Raw genomic sequence first — 17,210 nt, 5'->3', positions numbered from 1 at the left:
GACTCTACCGATCCTTGCAACACCTTTACACAAATAGTCGCATCAGCATGCACCATGGGGAATATGTGCTGGCAGATCACATTGCTATCTAGTTGAGCATGGTCCTGAGACATCGAACTTGCCAGGCAACTATGAGGCCCTTCGTATTTTCGAATTTTCCAAAATCGGGAAGACGTTGTCTTCGCAACCTGTACCATCCAACAACATCGATCACCGAACTGCTTGCATCGACATACATACCTCCTTTGGTCTGATTCTACGACCTTATACTCTGCACTCCTACGGATGTTGTAGTTTTTGACTGCCAGCATCGCTGTTTCCCGGTTCAGAAACTTTAACCCAATCTCGAGCTCCATCTCGCCTGACAGAGCGTAGCTGCTAGGTCTGTCCTTTGCGTTACTCGAATGCATTGCTCCAAGATTTAGGGACATGTAGTGTGCAGGTGTGCTGGAGGATACACGTCCACCTACCGGTTCGACAGGTGTTGGAGGCACATGGTCGCCATGCAGAGGTTGCGTTTCCGGAACGGCTTCTGCCTCATCACCAATGAATTCTTCAATGTCATCCTCGTCAGAAGTTTCACCAATGCCAACATCGGCATGCCTATCGAACCCAAGTAACGTTGAAGGGGAGGGGCGCGCTTCCCGAAGATTTGCATTCTGTTCCCGCACAACAAACGCATTGAAGCTTGGACTACGGGCCCTACTTGTATCCGGCCCCGGTACAAGATCAGCCGCTCCCAGATTTCTCACACCATCCACATTATTGGAACTGGACGAGCTTCCGCCAATATCCTGAATATTCAGGCAAAGCTCTAACGAATATATGGTACCTATGCTGCGATGATAAGAGAACATCATCGACACCTGCTGATCAGATTTTATCTGCATTTTTTGATACGCAAACGAGTTGGCCACTGCAACCGGCATCCTGTAAGTCAGCTTCGTGATTTCTTTTTTCCCAACCATTCCAGTATGAACCAGAATCAGATTCTTCAGATCTTGCAACGATGTCTGTGGTGGAATCATTATCCATAATGGATCATCGCAAACGAATGTAATCCCTTCTGTTGTATGAGAAATTTCTCCATCGGGATATAAAATTAAATACACGTTCTCCGAAGCCATATACAAAACAACTCAATCTGAATACCCAAAAAATTTTTAAGAGAGAAAGAAGCTTGTGAACTTGAGAGAATATTGAAGAGTGGGAGGAGAGTGGATACAGAATGGCTTCTTCCGTGGTTGATCCAGCAGCGTTTATATAGGCACACCACGATCCCATTTCGTGGCCAGTACACCAGAAGTGTTCCAACTCAAGTGCGCTGCAGTTGAATTGGTGCCAACTCGTGGTCGCCGTCACAGATGTGCCCCATTTCATGGGTGACAGCCACATAATGGCTCCTGCACCATTTCGTGCCCGCCGCAATTGACTTGGAACCTGCTGCACATTTGTTCCATTCCGTGGGCACTACACTTGATATGGAGAGGAATCCCATTTCGCGGGCGGTGGCCTAGACTTGAGCCTGCATATTTCAGTAAGACTTTCCTGCCGTGCGTATATAGGGGAAATAAAGTTTTATGCATATTTAATTATATAAAAAAAGCCCCCTTCACACTTATTGTGACAAAGCTCAAACAAGGATCTACCTCCCCTCGAGATACAAGATGAGAACAATAACCAATTTATATGAAAACTCAGAAGCCAGTAAATCTCCTTTAGATAGGGCCTCTTGAGGGTAGATTGAAATTCATCTAATTTTCGTAATATTTATTTTTCGGTAGCATCTAATATTTCCATATTAAACAACGGTCTATACTCTCTTGAAAGTTTTTTGGGGCTACACCCAACACAGTACACACAGATAGACATAACATTATATAACTGCAGACTTATTTTTGGACAAACTGGAGATACAGCCAGTCATATCGAAATTGATCTAAGGACTCCTCTATACAAAACTATTATGTTTATTCTTTCGGTACTAGTTGCTTAGAGAGAGTAATGATCATCAAGACTGCGTGGCACCAACCCATGTTATTGATTAAACGAGACCTGTCTATGGCAATTCGACTGGCTCAATGTTCCAAATGTCTCGGGCATATTCATGAATGGTGCGGTCACTGCTAAACTTGTGCGAACCTGCTGTGTTCAATATCGACATTCTTGTCCAAGTCTGCAGGCACGGACATGATTTATGAAAGTTAATCACAAAGGTAAGATCAAATGTATTAATTTGTTGTATATGGATGTTCAGCCAAAACAAGTTGATGCATGAAGAACCAATAATGAGGGGGTTATAATGTGTCTCTTGTTAAGTTATGATCACCACAGATCAGCAAGCTTATAATGATTCTGGAATTGGCGCATGCTGCCACAAATAACTCATCAACTTGATAGCTACCATGTTAAGCAAATTCATAAGAGAATATGAAGAGGTTATACTTACTTTTTGATCCTGGTATGCTTTATCAACCTTCTCTTGGCATTCTATGTAGCTGGGGAAGTCCTTGCCAACAAGAAAATAATCTGCACGGCCAAAACCTTCATTTCCTTCTAAGGATCCCATCAATTCATCATAGTTGTAAGGCCCAAAAACACCACTTCTGACGAACTTTTTAACTTCTTCAAATCGTGGATCAGGAACGAACTGAATTGAAAGACTTATTGGGTTATTACCATTGGATTTTGAGTTTCCTCAAAATTGGGGGGAAAAAAAAGTTCGGAACTTTCCGTACTATATAATTGTGCTACGGGCGAATCCAAAGCAACATTGCATTAAATATATATTCCATGGAAAGTAAAATGCATATATCATAGATATCATGACAAACCTTTCCCTCAGCTCTTTCTTTCCTAAGACCAGCAATTTCATGAGCCTTAGCGCCAAAGAGGAAGAAGTTGTCTTCTCCAACCTCTTCCCTTATTTCAACATTGGCCCCATCTAATGTTCCAATGAGTATGCAGCCATTCATTGCAAATTTCATGTTGCTAGTTCCACTTGCCTCCATACCAGCAGTACTAGAAGGGACATAAATTATTACTTGGCTATGTTAGCAACACAAATGTTTTGCAGGGAAATAAACTAAAAATTGTAATACTACTGTCACTGTCAAATTCTAACTATTTCCTGGAACAGCAAAGATAAACTATCAAGATGCATTCCTCAATTTTCCATGCACAAAAACAATTATTTCTATGAGCAGCATATGATGTGCATATGATTATTAACAAATTGATGTTTTCTATCTAGATCTATTCAAGACAAAATTCGAATAAAGATTAGTGCGAGCGATAATATCTTGCTAATTGTTTTTATATATTAGTTTAGAATAAGGGTTAATAGTCAAATAAGTCCTTAAAGGATGGCTCGTTCTTCAAATTCGTCATTGAAAGATTATAAATTAATAATTTTTGTCCTTCCGTCACTCCATTAACAATTTTCGTCAATGATCAATGATATGGAATGTTAACTCACATCATATATGACACCTAGCATATCCAATTAGACGTTGAACAAATATACTTATGAAAATCTATCAATTTAATATCGTTAGATTATATTAGGATTAGAGTTTATATAATTAGAAAAATAGACTAAATTAATAGATTTTCATAAACATATTTATTCAGCGTCCAATTAGATATGCTAGGTGTTGTGTACGCTATCAGCTAACGTTCTATATCATCAATCGTTGACGGAAACTATTACTGAGTGATGGAAGGACAAAAATAACTAATTTGTAATCTTTGAAAAACTAGTTTGATTGATAAAATTTTTCAGGAACGACTTTGGAGAATGACCCATTTTTCAGGGACTAATTTGACTATTACCGCTTTAGAATAATCATCAGTGCAACCAATATATGCAACCAAAGAATAAGACAAACCATGTAAAATATAATCACCTGATATGTTGTGACAATTCACTTGCTGGAATCAGCATCTCAGCAACACTGACATTGTAATCAGGGACAAAAATAACCTGAATGGATTTACGGAAAAAAAAAAGTAACAATATATTTCAAACTCATATTCCAAAAAATGATCTCACAACACCAAAGTAGAAAGTTGTCAACCTAACTTTGGTTATATTAACAGCAATATGGTCTGAACCAAATACCCCATGCGAACTACCCATATCCCTCACCACCAGACCACTCTTAGTGGCTAAGAAAAGTCATCAATTTCTAGAAGTGCTCTCTAGAAAGAAAGAGAAAAAGAACAAAGTATCAACTTGGTTTAACTACTGCAGCATCATAGTTCTCTTCTTTCTCCCAAAGGTCCCTTTTTTAAAACAAGTCTCAAACACTTCTCCTATAGGGCCTTAGATATCTAATAATAACAAAATTACATTCAAATATGGCATCAATGATGCAGTAAGACCAAAGTATAATTTGATCAGATGGCAAACTTAATAATTACGGTGGACAAAGGAAATACTTAATTAACAAAAACTTTTTAAGTATTGCTTGATTCTTGATCCGGGAACACCGTTTTAGAAGTTTGTTGCTTTTAATATTACTTTCTGGATATAGATGATAAGCCTAGTACTAGTTAATGAATAAATCTACCTTCATCAGCGATATCACTATAAACTCTTCGACAAAACAAATACAACTAGAAGAAATAAATAAATCACTTGTGGAAAATGAAGTAGTGTCTACCTTAAGCAGGTCTCCTATTTCAGGATCATGATTCACTGTAGCCCCAACATCTGTGATAAATTTCACAATTCTCTTGGCTTGCACATATGTAGCAAATGCTTTTCCCCCAAATATACAAACCCTTGGAACAAAATTTGCTTTCCTTTCTTTGGGAGTCATTTCTTTCATCTTCTTGTAGCGGTAAACAATTCCCAAAATATTCAATAGTTGTCGCTTATATTCATGGATTCTCTTTACCTAAATAAAAACAATTAATTTAAGAGTTAAACAACCATATACAGTAAACTCTTTTGTATTTTAACTAATTAAAAGGAAAAAGGGGGGGGGGGGGGGATGATCACATGAAAGGATCTGAATTAAAACATGCGATATGGAGAAAGAGGGAACTATTCAAGGTTCAAAATTGACGGTTATGAATTATACATAAATAATGGTGTATAGAGCTCTATTTACCAGGGTTTATGGCCTGTCAAGATATACAACATAGCCTACTTATTCCTATATATTGACCTAACCTGTTTTATTAATTTTTTATCCAACAACAACGACGACAAAACCTTGTTGCACTACCTGAGACAAATTACATGGATCATCAAACAATAGTACAATGCTCTATCTATCATAAATCAATGTGCATTTGATATAGGACTAATGTCGTGTATATAAAAATAAATGACAGTAACTTTGATTCCTTAAGGCATTTATGTATAATTTTTTTCAAGTTACTTACTTTACCTTCACCTAAAAATGTTTGTAAACTTCCGTTCCATGTTTAAAACTTCAAAATTGGGAGCCAAAAGGATACCTAAAGGAAACACATTACCTGTATGTCAAACATTGCATCAGCACTGACAGAATACCCTGTTCGTTCTCTGATTAATGCTGCAACTTTCATCTTGTTAGCCCTCTTTGCCTCCCTCCACTGCTTTTGTAGATCCTCATTGTCTGCAAACTATTGATAAATGATACTAGTGTAGTCAGCCAGAATTACTGAGGATAATATGCGTAAGACTTTAAATAGCAGTTTGAAGGCAATGGAAAAATCACTTGCTGGAAAAAGCAATGCTTGATTCCCGCTTACTAGTTTCATATAGTTCCCATAAAATTTAATTAATATACCACATTGACTCCTTCAAGATCAAGAATTAGCAGGCATCCTAATGAAGTTGAGCGAATTATGGACTCCATAGACCCATAGGCATTCAGATTCAAACAGCACTCCTCATTCAATGACGCTTCAGCAGATAATTCACTAAGTTCAAATATCTTAGATTGAACAAACAGCTGGAGCAAGATCATTTCCATTGCTCCAAACAAAAGACAACCAAATACATGGTATTTCGATTTTAATTTCTTTATTTGACTGAAATTCAAGATCATTTGTTCATTTATGGAGCAGCAAAAACACAGCATTCATGATAAGAAAATAGAGATTCAAGTATTAAACAAACGCGAGTCCCTCTTCAATTTCTGAAAAGAAAGGATTCAGTATTAAGACAAGAACAATTAAATAATGTAACTACCTTCCGTAGTTCAGCCAGTTTTTCAGTATTCAGGACCCAATCCTCTGTGCCTATCCACTTGGTTATTATTTTACTTAAGGCAGGATTGCAGAACCTGATCCACCTCCTAGGTGTCACACCATTTGTTTTGTTTTGGAATTTCTCAGGCCACAACTGCAAGAAATATGGCATCAAGATCTGTTACCTAAACAGCTTTTCTTTATTGTGGAGTAAATCTAAGAAAAAGGAGGAAGAACTTTTAAAGGCATGCAATACATGCATATCATTAAGAATGTGTATGTATTACATCTTTTTCCCAAGCAGCACATATGCAATTTAATAGGAAAAATGCAGAAAATATTAGCATTATATGAGGCAGTAGCATGATTAAAAAATTTCTACCCTTGTGTAATAGATGAAGTGTAGACTGTTATGTGCTAGTTTGTGCTTTCAAAAGGGTAAATATGATTTAGAAACAGGGTCTCATCCAATAATGCATTTACCTGATAAAATGAATTGAATACTTCATCCTTCACAATTTCACTGTGTATCTCTGCAACTCCATTCACAGCATGACCACCCACAACACAGAGATTTGCCATTCGAACCAATTTGGGTAGTTCCGGTACTGGCTGCAGCAACGCCTCTTTTTCATCCTCTTTAGCAATTATTTCTTCCCCTGCCTCTTTTGCCTCTTCATTATTATCCTTTTCCACTTCTTGTTCAGGATTTTCAAGCTCGTCGTGAGGTTCAATGGTCTCATCAGGCTTAACCAGTACATCCGCAAATTCCACAGGCAATTCAACATTATCTAGTATTCTCATTTCCTTCAACTTTTTTTCCAGTAACTTAGAATCTGATGTGCCATACTCTGTGATTATGGTCCGAATTAGCTGTAAAACAAGAAGTATTAGCAATAATTCAATTGGCTGTACCTTGAAATAAATGAGTTTATACAAATATTTCAACATCACCTCGTGATCAATCATTTCGATAATCTCAACATGGCGTGGGAGCAGTTTCTGCATGAGGTCCAAGCTCCATTTCTCTAGTGCCTCAGGAAGTACAGTATGATTTGTGTACGCAACAGTTCTAGATCACAGTGGCAGATAGATACATTCAACCAAGAAACCCAAGTCACATTAAAATGGGACGAGATCACCACCCCTCTCTCCCCCTCCCAACAAAACAAAAACAAATATAACCAAAAGCTTTTTTCCTAGTAAGTAAAGTTGGCTATGTGGACCAAATAACATCATAGCATTCTATCATAAAAACCCATCGGAAAATAAATTTAAACAAAAGACAAGATACCTTTGAGTGATATTCCAAGCATCTTCCCAACTTAAATCCTTTATATCTATTAAGATTCTCATCAATTCAGGGATGCACAAGGTGGGATGAGTATCATTCATCTGCACTGCAACCTTTTCAGGAAACTCTTCCCAGTTCACTGTTGCTCCTGATCTTCTCTCAAAACGAGTAATGATGTCTTGAAGAGAAGCCGAACATAAAGTATATTGTTGCTTGAGACGAAGGGTCTTCCCCTCTATTGACTCATCCCCAGGGTAGAGAATGTAGCATATCTGCATTTAAAAGAAAACAGTCAAAACCATTAAAAGGATCCTTGTTAACTTCCACTCAGATTGTAATTAGATCAATCAACTAGAAATCCACCATATTATCATAAGTCACTTGTGTGTGTGCTGTGTCTGTGTCATATATATATACATGATCATCATGATGCAAACCTTTTCAGCATTGGCTAAAGCCTCATTTGCTTCAGTGTGCTTTCCAGCATTGAAAGCATACAAATCAAATTCTTCAGATGCAGCTTTGGTAGACCAAAGTCTCAAATTGATAGTGCTTTTAGTTTTATATCCCGGTATTGGGACATCATGTGCAACAGCTAGTATGTCTTCTCCTCCAATCCAATGCTTTTTACCATCTGAGCCAGAAACAATTTGACCATAGAACTTTACAGGATATGAAACATCATTTCTAACAATCTCCCAGGGATTGCCCATCTGTTACACAAAGTGACAAGCAAAGAAAGAACATATTAACAGAAAAGAAAACCTAATGTGAATATTATAATTTTATATATGCCAGGAGAACTTATCAACATACCTCAAGCCAATCTTCAGCAACTTCCTCCTGCCCATCTTTTGTTATTCTCTGTTTAAATAAGCCATACTTGTATCTCAATCCATAACCCCATGCTGGATAATTCAATGTTGCCAATGAGTCCAAGAAACATGAAGCAAGACGCCCAAGACCCCCATTTCCAAGTGCAGCATCCGGCTCCTAATATTGGTCAACCAAAATGAATTACTACAACTCTAAGAAATAAAGTGCAATCAAACATTAAAGTTTCAATCAGATTACTCCTATTGCTATAGCCTATAGGAGCTCAGTAAAGGATAAAGACTACCAAGCTCATAACATTTTGCCAAAATAGATATATATAGAAAAGCGAACTTCATAAAAATCCATCAGTTGACCCTGCAATAGGAAAACTTCAATATGACATTCTTAAAGTAAAATAATCACTTCACTGAAACCATTTCAGTTTATTTATCTAAATATATTGATTTACAGGATTCTGATGGGAGTCAAACTAGAGACAACTAATGTGAGTGGAATGAACATACATGCCACATTTTAGAATAAATATGAACAAACAGATACAGTAGGAAATGTCCCACCTGACCCGCCACATCTTCTAATTTATACCCAAGCTTGCTCAAAGCCTCTGCATAGGAACCTGTCAGCTCTAGATTTCCAATTGCATTTAATAATGCTCTTCCCTGCAAGATAGGATGTTACGTGGAAATAAATATTGTATGCCAGAAATGTTCAAATTTTATGAAAGCGCCAGAGTCTAGACAAACCTGTAAAAATTCCATTGAGAGGTAATAAGCCTGCTTAACATTCAGTTTCTCATAGTAATCATAAGTAGCATTCCAGTTTATTATTAGAGCATCACGAACACTCTGTGCAGTTGCACAGAAAGCTTGCGGAAGCTCAAAATTCTCTGGAGAAAACAGGGGAGTAAACTCTGCATGGTATTTGATACTTGATGCGATAGAAGTAGCATCTGGTGTGAAGGAGCCCAGAGAAGTTGTAGTTTCTGAAACAAACAATAAAATGAAACGAGTAATTGGATCACATTGAAGACGCAAGATAACTTTCGGTAACATGCAAAACAGTGAGGAATAATATCTCTGAAAAGTCCCTTGGATGAAAGTAAGGACTCATGTCCCCCGCAAAATAACAAAAGATCACTAAATGTGGCCCGCAAAAAGATCACAAAATTTCAACAATCCTCAGCAATTGTGATCTTTGGGGATGCCACGGATGTCTTTCTTTTCATTCAGAGGCTACTTTGTCGAAATTAGAATCTTTCCGATGCCAAAAAATTTCCATGTCCTAATTATTGAACAAAAATAGTAATAAAAAATGAATTTGATCTCAATACAGGAGAGAGAGAGAGAGAGAGAGGAATGATTTTCAGACCATGTTCGTGAGAAAGTGGATCCTGCTCCTGCAGCTTCTGAGGAGCCTCACTGCTGGACACGCACTTCACCAACGTGAAGGAGCTCCTCCTGTTCCTCATCATCGTAAGGTTGAGCTTCGCGGTGTTTCGCATCATCAAGAGCTTCGACCTTGAGGATCGTGAAGCCGCACCGATGATCCCGGACACAGAGCTGCACCCTAGAAGCCCCTGGGTTCTCATGGAACCCGCCGTCGCAGAAGAGAGCCGCATTGGCGATGGCGATGCCATTTCCCCAAATCTCAATCTCTCCCTGTGAATGAGTGAGATTTTCTTCCTTTGAAAGTGTGAATGTGAGAGCGAGTGAGTGAGTGTTGTTTCTTTCTTTCTTATCTTGGTCACGAGTGTGGTTGGGTCCTCTCTACTCCATTATTGTTATTATGGAAGGTGTGATTGTTGCACTGTTTTGAGTGTTAGAGTTGAAAAATCATCGAAACACGAGATCACTCACTTGTAGAGTTGTAGTAACTAAAATCTCGATTTAAATAGATTTATTTTTTCAATTTCACCTCAAATTTCGATTTTCTCTCACGTGTTCACTTCTATTTTTCCATACTTGACTCATTCGGATCGTACTATCGTATCGTATTGGATTCACTGTGGTCGATGCTATCGTGTTGCCCCTACTCCTCTCTGAACGCCACGTGGCATAACCGTTTCTTTCATTGGCCACTGGCTCCGTGTTAGATGTGTGAATCAGACTTTTTAACCTACTGACTAGTGACTATGTAATAAAGGGTTTATCTAAGAACTAAGAAGTAATTCAAGATGTTAAATATAACTATTTTATTAAAACTCACAAATTTCTAAAAAAAAAATTAATATTCTTATTGTATATTTATTGAAGTGAAAATTTTAAAAATATATATTTAAAATAGTATTAACAATTATTAACTAAAGTTGCATTTAGATCTTTTCTGATAAATAATTATCAGGTTTTATATTTATATCTAATTATGTATTATTATATAAAAATGACTAATAAAGAAATGGCTATATTTTAGATTATTGATGTATTAAAAATAAATTAATTTTCATATTTGATGTCTTTACATTCCTATTTGAGAAAAAAAAATTCTGATAGCCTAATCAAATGAAATGAAAGATGTAAGAAAAATTCAAATTTAAAAACATAATATTCAGGCTTTATATAATTATAAAAAAAAAGTATACGACGATAAAAAATAGTCATTATATATTCATATAGAGTAATGTTAGAGAATTAAAATTGTAACAAATTATTTTGAATTAATATTATAGTAGATTATTAACACAAGCTTATTATTATGAAACTCATTAAAAATGAGTTTTTATTAAGTTTGGAATTCGAATATTTTTTAGTTATGCTTTTAAATCACTATAAAAAAAATGTTGAGTACCATTAGATTTATCATCCGAATTAACGTTGGATGTTAGCAGCGATTTTATCAGCGAATTTATTGTCAAATTCCGCAATAAATTCGTAACTCTAAAAAATTACTGTCGAATTTGGTTTTTCGACGGTCAAATTGCCACTAATATTTGCAGAGAAGAATAGAAAATTTGGCGCGATCATTACTATTGAATTTATTGGCGACTAAATCTGACGGTAACGTTGATTTAGTTAAACTATTGTTTGCTATTAGGTTGATTTAGAGTAAAATTATAATTTTTTATTAGGATTTCTCTTGGTTCATAGGTAATTAGGCATGTTATTGTGATTTTTGAGTTTGTAATTCGAATTTGTTTGAATTCATTGACTGATATTCTACTAAACACTACAATATAATACTGAATTTTGTGTAATTGATGTTGAAAGAATGCAGTTAAACTACTTTTTCCTTTTAGGTTGATTTAAAGTAAAATTAGAATTTTTTTTATTAGGATTTCTCTTGATTCATAGATAATTAAGCATGCTATTGTGATTATAGGATTTATAATTTGAATTTTGTGTAATTGATGCTGAATTTTGTGACTTGATGTTGAGAGAATGCTTGTTAGTTAAATTACTTTTTGCTGTTAGGTTGATTTAGAATAAAATTAGAATTTTCTTATTAGAATTTTCTCTTGGTTTATAGATAATTTAGGATGCTATTGTGATTATTGGGTTTGTAATTTGAATTTGTTTAACTGATATTCTGCTGAACACTACAATATAATGCTGAATTTTGTGAAATTGATGCTGAATTTTGTGACTTGATGTTAAACGAATGCTTGTCAGATAAACTACTTTTTGCTGTTAGGTTTATTTAGAGTAAAATTTAGAATTTTCTTATTAGGATTTCTCTTAGTTCATAGGTAATTTAGGATGCTATTGTGATTCTTGGGTTTGTAACTTGAATTTGTTTGAATTCATTGACTGATATTTTGCTGAATATAGCAATATAATGCTAAATTTATTGTTGATTTATTTTTTTGAATTTCTGTTAATTGGTATGCTATTTGCAAACATGACGACGGGTAGAGGTCTGACGGATCATGCTGCTGGTCGTGGTCGTAGTCGTAGTCCGGGTAGAGGGAGGGTTTCTTTCGGTACGGCCGAAAATTCTAGATTCTCTCCCTCTACTCTGACTACCCCGGTGACGTCACAGGTTACAGATTTAGCAGACCAGCCATTCATCATGGTCCCTGCTCTCAACTACGCGCCTTCGTCGACAGCGACGACGCCATCTCCTACCGCTCAGCAGCCCGTTGCCACGGCAACACCGCCTCCAGCGACGGAAGCTGTGTCCCCAGAGTCCTCTCACAGAAGTAGGCTGGAAGTGAGTCAAGCCAGCTCATGAGCTAGTTCGAACTCGACTCATTAATAGCTCGATAAGCTAAGCTCGTGAGCTAGTGAGCCAAGCTTGAGCTTGGAATTGAGCTCATAAATTAAATGAGCCGAGCTTGAGTTTGGATAAGCTCAGCTCATTAGCTCGTGAGCTGACTCGATATTATATATATATATGATCTTAATTATTTAAAATTTTATATTTATTTTTTACATATAATTTTGATGTAGGACATAAATAAAAAATTTATAATTTATTGATAGATAACAATATATAAAATTGATCTTTTCAAATATTTTTTAAAAAATATAAATTATAATTTATTGATATAGAATTATAGATTATGTATTTATATTTCTATTATTTGAGCCAGTTCGTGAGCTTGAGTCAGCTCGTGAGCTTTCGGTGAATCGAGCTTGAGCTTAAGAAATATGCTCGATTGTTAATGAGTCGAGCCGTGAGCCAAGCTCAATTTTTGTGAGTCGAGCTTGAGTTTAGTTTAGCTCGGCTCAGCTCGGCTCACTTCCAGCCCTACACAGAAGTGAGGCATCTGATGCCCCTCCACCACCTCTCATCATATGATTGACCATTTGACCTGGTGGCGGCACGAGATAAGTATCACTTTGAGTCTTATAAATTTTCTGATTATTGTTATTGCTAAAAGTGCCTAAAAATTGATTATATTTTAGTGGATTTAGGTTTGATTGTCTGAATGTGTTTCCATTTTATTGATTATGATTATTATTGAAAATTTCTGGTTATTGTTTCTTGTATAGTAGATTTAGGGTTGGTTGCCTGGTTAGTGTTTCTTGTTTACTGATTATGGCTATTGCTGCAAGTGCCTGGTTGTTGTTTCTTGTTTAGTGGATTTATGTTTGGTTGCCTGAAAGTGTTTCTTATTTCCTGATTAAGGAATTGCCATATTGTTTGATTGTTGTTAGGTTTGCACCGAACAACAACGTGTGTACTTAGGGGTAATTACTTTTTTTTTAGTTTCAAACCTTTTTAGTTAGTTTATATCTTCTATTTTGATTAACTAATTTTAAAGTTTCTTTGTAGTATCTACAGTTTTATATGGGATGCTGAGCACAATCTTACCATCAGAAAGATATTCGACCATAGAATGGGTCGGCGGCTCCAATAGATACTGGAGGATGTTCGTGAGGGACGGGACCACCTGACGACCTGGCTCCGACTGGAAATAAAGAAGGGTGTATTGGTTCATCGGGAGACCGATGAAGGGTTAAGGCATCGGCGTTTCACCAACAAAACTAACAGAAAATCGGCCAGTCGTCCAAGTATACCGGCGGCTCAGCGACCTTCATGAAGACTAAGGCCAGGTTGGTATGTAGTGACTTTAGTTTTGTTAATAACTTAGTTGTATTATTTTACATATCATTACTAGGCATCCTAATCAAATTGTTTCAATGCAACATATATAGTCGAAGTCGTTGGATCGCAAAGCTACATTAGCAGAGACGTTCAAGTACACACATACGCTAAAAGGAGAACAAAGCGAGATTTGCTGATCAGCGGTCTCAGGATCATTATGTGAGTAAACATATATCTGATTTTCTAGTATAAAATTATTAGAGATTAACTATAATCTGTCATACTAATCACAATAACTTGCGTTACACAAGATTCCTAAGTGGGGAGGACGCCGCTGATGGCTTTGCAACTTCAGTCGTTGATCCCAACGCGGTTTGGCGCGAGACCGCCTCAGTGCCGTACAAGAATCGCATATATGGTTTGGGGTCATTATTTGCCAATAGCCTCCGCACCTCCACGTTGAGGCCATCGTCAGACTTTGCCACCAGTCGAGTCGTCGAGTCCGAGGAAGGCGTGGATTTGAGGCTGCAGGTGCAGGAGATCTAACGCAGCCTTCACCAGTAGGCTCATGAGCTGAACAATTATCGGGAGAGGTATCATGAGATCCTCACACGCGTGACAAATACAGATGACCTCAAGTTGGAGTGGAGGGAGCAACTAGAGCGGTTCAACGTATGGAGGCTCAAATGGAGGTGTACTAGGCTCAGATGTGTGCCGCTGGCATCATCCCTGCTGGTGGCACACAGACATCACCGCCTTCTGCGCCGCCTTTTCAAGGCCACAAGACCGACGATGATGACGACGATGACGAGAACTACCTAGATCTTTAGTTATAAGTGTTTCGTTTTATTGTTTCATTGTATTTATTTAATGTAGTTCACTTTTAATTTATTTGAACATTGTATTATTTATTTTAAGTAATAGAAATTAATTATTTATGAATTGACCATTAATTCTGTAAAAAATAATATTAAATAAAAATTAAAATTGACTATTTATTTCAATTTTTTTAAAAAATTAACATTACTATCAGATTTACCGAGGGAATAATCTGATGGTAATAGTGCGAAAAACAACATTTTTTGGTGCCAACAATACCATCAAAAAATTTTTCGGTAACCAATTAGTTTTTCGAGCTAGTAATCCATCGCAGAATTCAACGATAATTACTGTCGGATGAAAAAATTCCAACGATAAATATTTACCGGTAAAATTTATACCTTCATCCAAACGGTAAGTATAACCGTAATTCAATACCGTCATTTTTTTTTTTCGTTTTCCTGACGAAAAATCTCATGATACATAACGTTTTTTTGCTGTGGATGTTTTTCTTTTTTTGAAAATTACATATGTTTGTTTGTATTGAATATTGATTGTATAATGTTGACTCTTGAGACTTTTTATTTATATATTTATTTGTATATATTATTTGAGATATATTTTTAATAAAGTGAATCATTCAAATATTTTATTTTTTACCTTAAAATAATTAAATAGTTCAAAACAAAATAATCAAACTTGTCTCCAAGAGGATACAATCTGAATTTGTTTAAACTTAAAAGCACTAGTCTCCATCAAGAAATTTGGATCGTCCATTGTAACAAGAAATTTGGGTCGTCCATTTTCGAAAATATCATTTACAAATTGTACACAAAAAAAAAAAAAAAAAAACATCATTTACAAATTATAACTGTATTTGGTCTCTACCTATCAAACAAGTATGCATAATTATTGTCTCAAGCCTTTACCTGGGACGTCCATTTGTAACATACATGCCATTATCAATAAGTACATAATGTCCAAAAAAAAAAAATTTGAATAAGTGCATAGAGTTTAGGAGTCTATTATTGAGTTAATTTTAGATTACATTGTTTAGCCAATATTTTATCTTTAAAATATTTCTATTTTTTGGAGTCTGAAACTATTTCTATTCTCAAACACATATTTTACAATTAAGAGAATTGTATTTCTTTTTAAGGATAATATTTGATTTGTATTTTATTTTTGTTTTAAATTTAATTTTGATGTACTATGTAAAGTAATTTTACACGTGCATCTAATTATATGATGTCACATAAAAAAATAACTATTTTATTCATTGACCGTATGAATAATCATCCAAAAAAAGAATGTAATTGCATGTATTAATGCATCAAAAATAAATTCTTTTATTTTAATATTATTAAAAATTAATATTTTAAAATAATAATTATTAGATGATAATGCATATGGAAATATCACTCCAAGATACAAGAGATTCCTAAGTCACTTTTGTTTGTATTCTTATTTTTATTTTAGAAAAAAATAATTATTTTTATCTATGAATATTCAGAATACTAACAAAATTATTCACAAAAAAAATGAAATTAAACTTATATTCATAAAAAAATAAATTTTGTATGACAAAAGTATTCAATCCTTAAATTATTATTATTTTTAAAAAAATTAACTAAAACTTTTAAATTATCCTTATCTTTTATCTTCGATTTCTAATATTATCACATTTTTTTTTCAAATCCTAAATTTTACATCCTTTCGTTACCACCATTTTAATCACTTGTAATACTACTATACCACTACCATTATTATCAATACTGTTACCACTACTACTATCACCATTACTACCATCACCACTTCAAATTTAAATGGAGATGTAAAACATGTTTCAGTTCAAGGTAGCATGATACTTTTAAGAAAAATAAATAGAAAAAATTTAAAAGAAGAAGAAAAGAAGTTTCTACTATCAAACTAAGTTAAAGTTTAAAACAACAAAGAGTGATTATTCCATGTCCTAACAAAGAAGTTTTTACTATCAAACTAAGTTAAAGTAAGAAGGGTTTCTGATTAGCAAAAGTTGTGAACTATAAAATGGCCTCTTTACAAGTTTATGCGCAATGCTATGATAAAAGAGTGATATTTATTTCGATAAATATTTTTTAAATTATTTATTTTAGTAATAATTATAATTAATTTATTTATTAAAATAAAAAATTTCAAGAAATCATTTGTAGTAAGTAAATGTTACTCAAATAAATATACTTACATTTCCTTTAAAAGAGAGAAAAAAAAAGATAAAACACATGTAAATACATATATACACACAGAAAATTTATGTAATAGACGTCATTACATTTACATCTAATCACTCAATATAGTAACTTAATTTATCACTGAATGAAACCAAAACAATTTCATTCTTTTCTATTACTCTGTCCACTAAACATAAAAAATCTGCAAAATACTGAATAAAATATAAGAGGTAGTGACATTTGCTTTAAAATATAAATATCAAACATCTATTACAATTAAAAAAAAATTATTACTCAATAAAATAAAAAAAAATTAACTGTAATCATTAAGTGTAATCAAAGAACTCATTATCAATCTTCAGCAACATAAAAAT

General features: G+C 34.8%; 1 protein-coding gene across 1 annotated transcript; it reads right to left on the bottom strand.

The window, feature by feature from the left end:
• Nucleotides 1-1,758: 1,758 nt before the first annotated feature.
• On the bottom strand, nucleotides 1,759-10,314 carry LOC107622571 (Glycosyl transferase, family 35). Its single transcript, XM_016324515.3, has 15 exons — nucleotides 9,689-10,314; nucleotides 9,064-9,302; nucleotides 8,878-8,979; nucleotides 8,300-8,476; nucleotides 7,921-8,196; nucleotides 7,484-7,755; nucleotides 7,144-7,261; nucleotides 6,673-7,062; nucleotides 6,191-6,343; nucleotides 5,491-5,619; nucleotides 4,668-4,904; nucleotides 3,909-3,985; nucleotides 2,835-3,021; nucleotides 2,450-2,650; nucleotides 1,759-2,176 (listed from the first exon to the last, which is right to left on the bottom strand). Exons 1-15 carry the CDS (start codon nucleotides 9,954-9,956, stop codon nucleotides 2,060-2,062), a joined length of 2,943 nt encoding a protein of 980 aa, XP_016180001.1. The 5' UTR covers nucleotides 9,957-10,314; the 3' UTR covers nucleotides 1,759-2,059.
• Nucleotides 10,315-17,210: the final 6,896 nt, after the last annotated feature.

This window comes from Arachis ipaensis, chromosome B10 (genome assembly GCF_059453495.1).
Source record: "Arachis ipaensis isolate K30076 ecotype BB chromosome B10, ASM5945349v1, whole genome shotgun sequence".
In the NCBI taxonomy this organism is placed as follows: domain Eukaryota; kingdom Viridiplantae; phylum Streptophyta; class Magnoliopsida; order Fabales; family Fabaceae; genus Arachis; species Arachis ipaensis.
This window is presented reverse-complemented; position numbering and strand designations above follow the sequence as displayed.

Bases quoted from the DNA above. Each gene is read 5' to 3' on its own strand.
- LOC107622571 (XM_016324515.3), bottom strand. From the start codon at position 9,956: ATGGCATCGCCATCGCCAATGCGGCTCTCTTCTGCGACGGCGGGTTCC. The intron at 8,477-8,877 runs GTGGGACATTTC...GACCAATATTAG, and splicing joins TAGAAGATGTGGCGGGTCAG to GAGCCGGATGCTGCACTTGG. The intron at 5,620-6,190 runs GTAGTTACATTA...ATTTATCAATAG, and splicing joins AACTGGCTGAACTACGGAAG to TTTGCAGACAATGAGGATCT.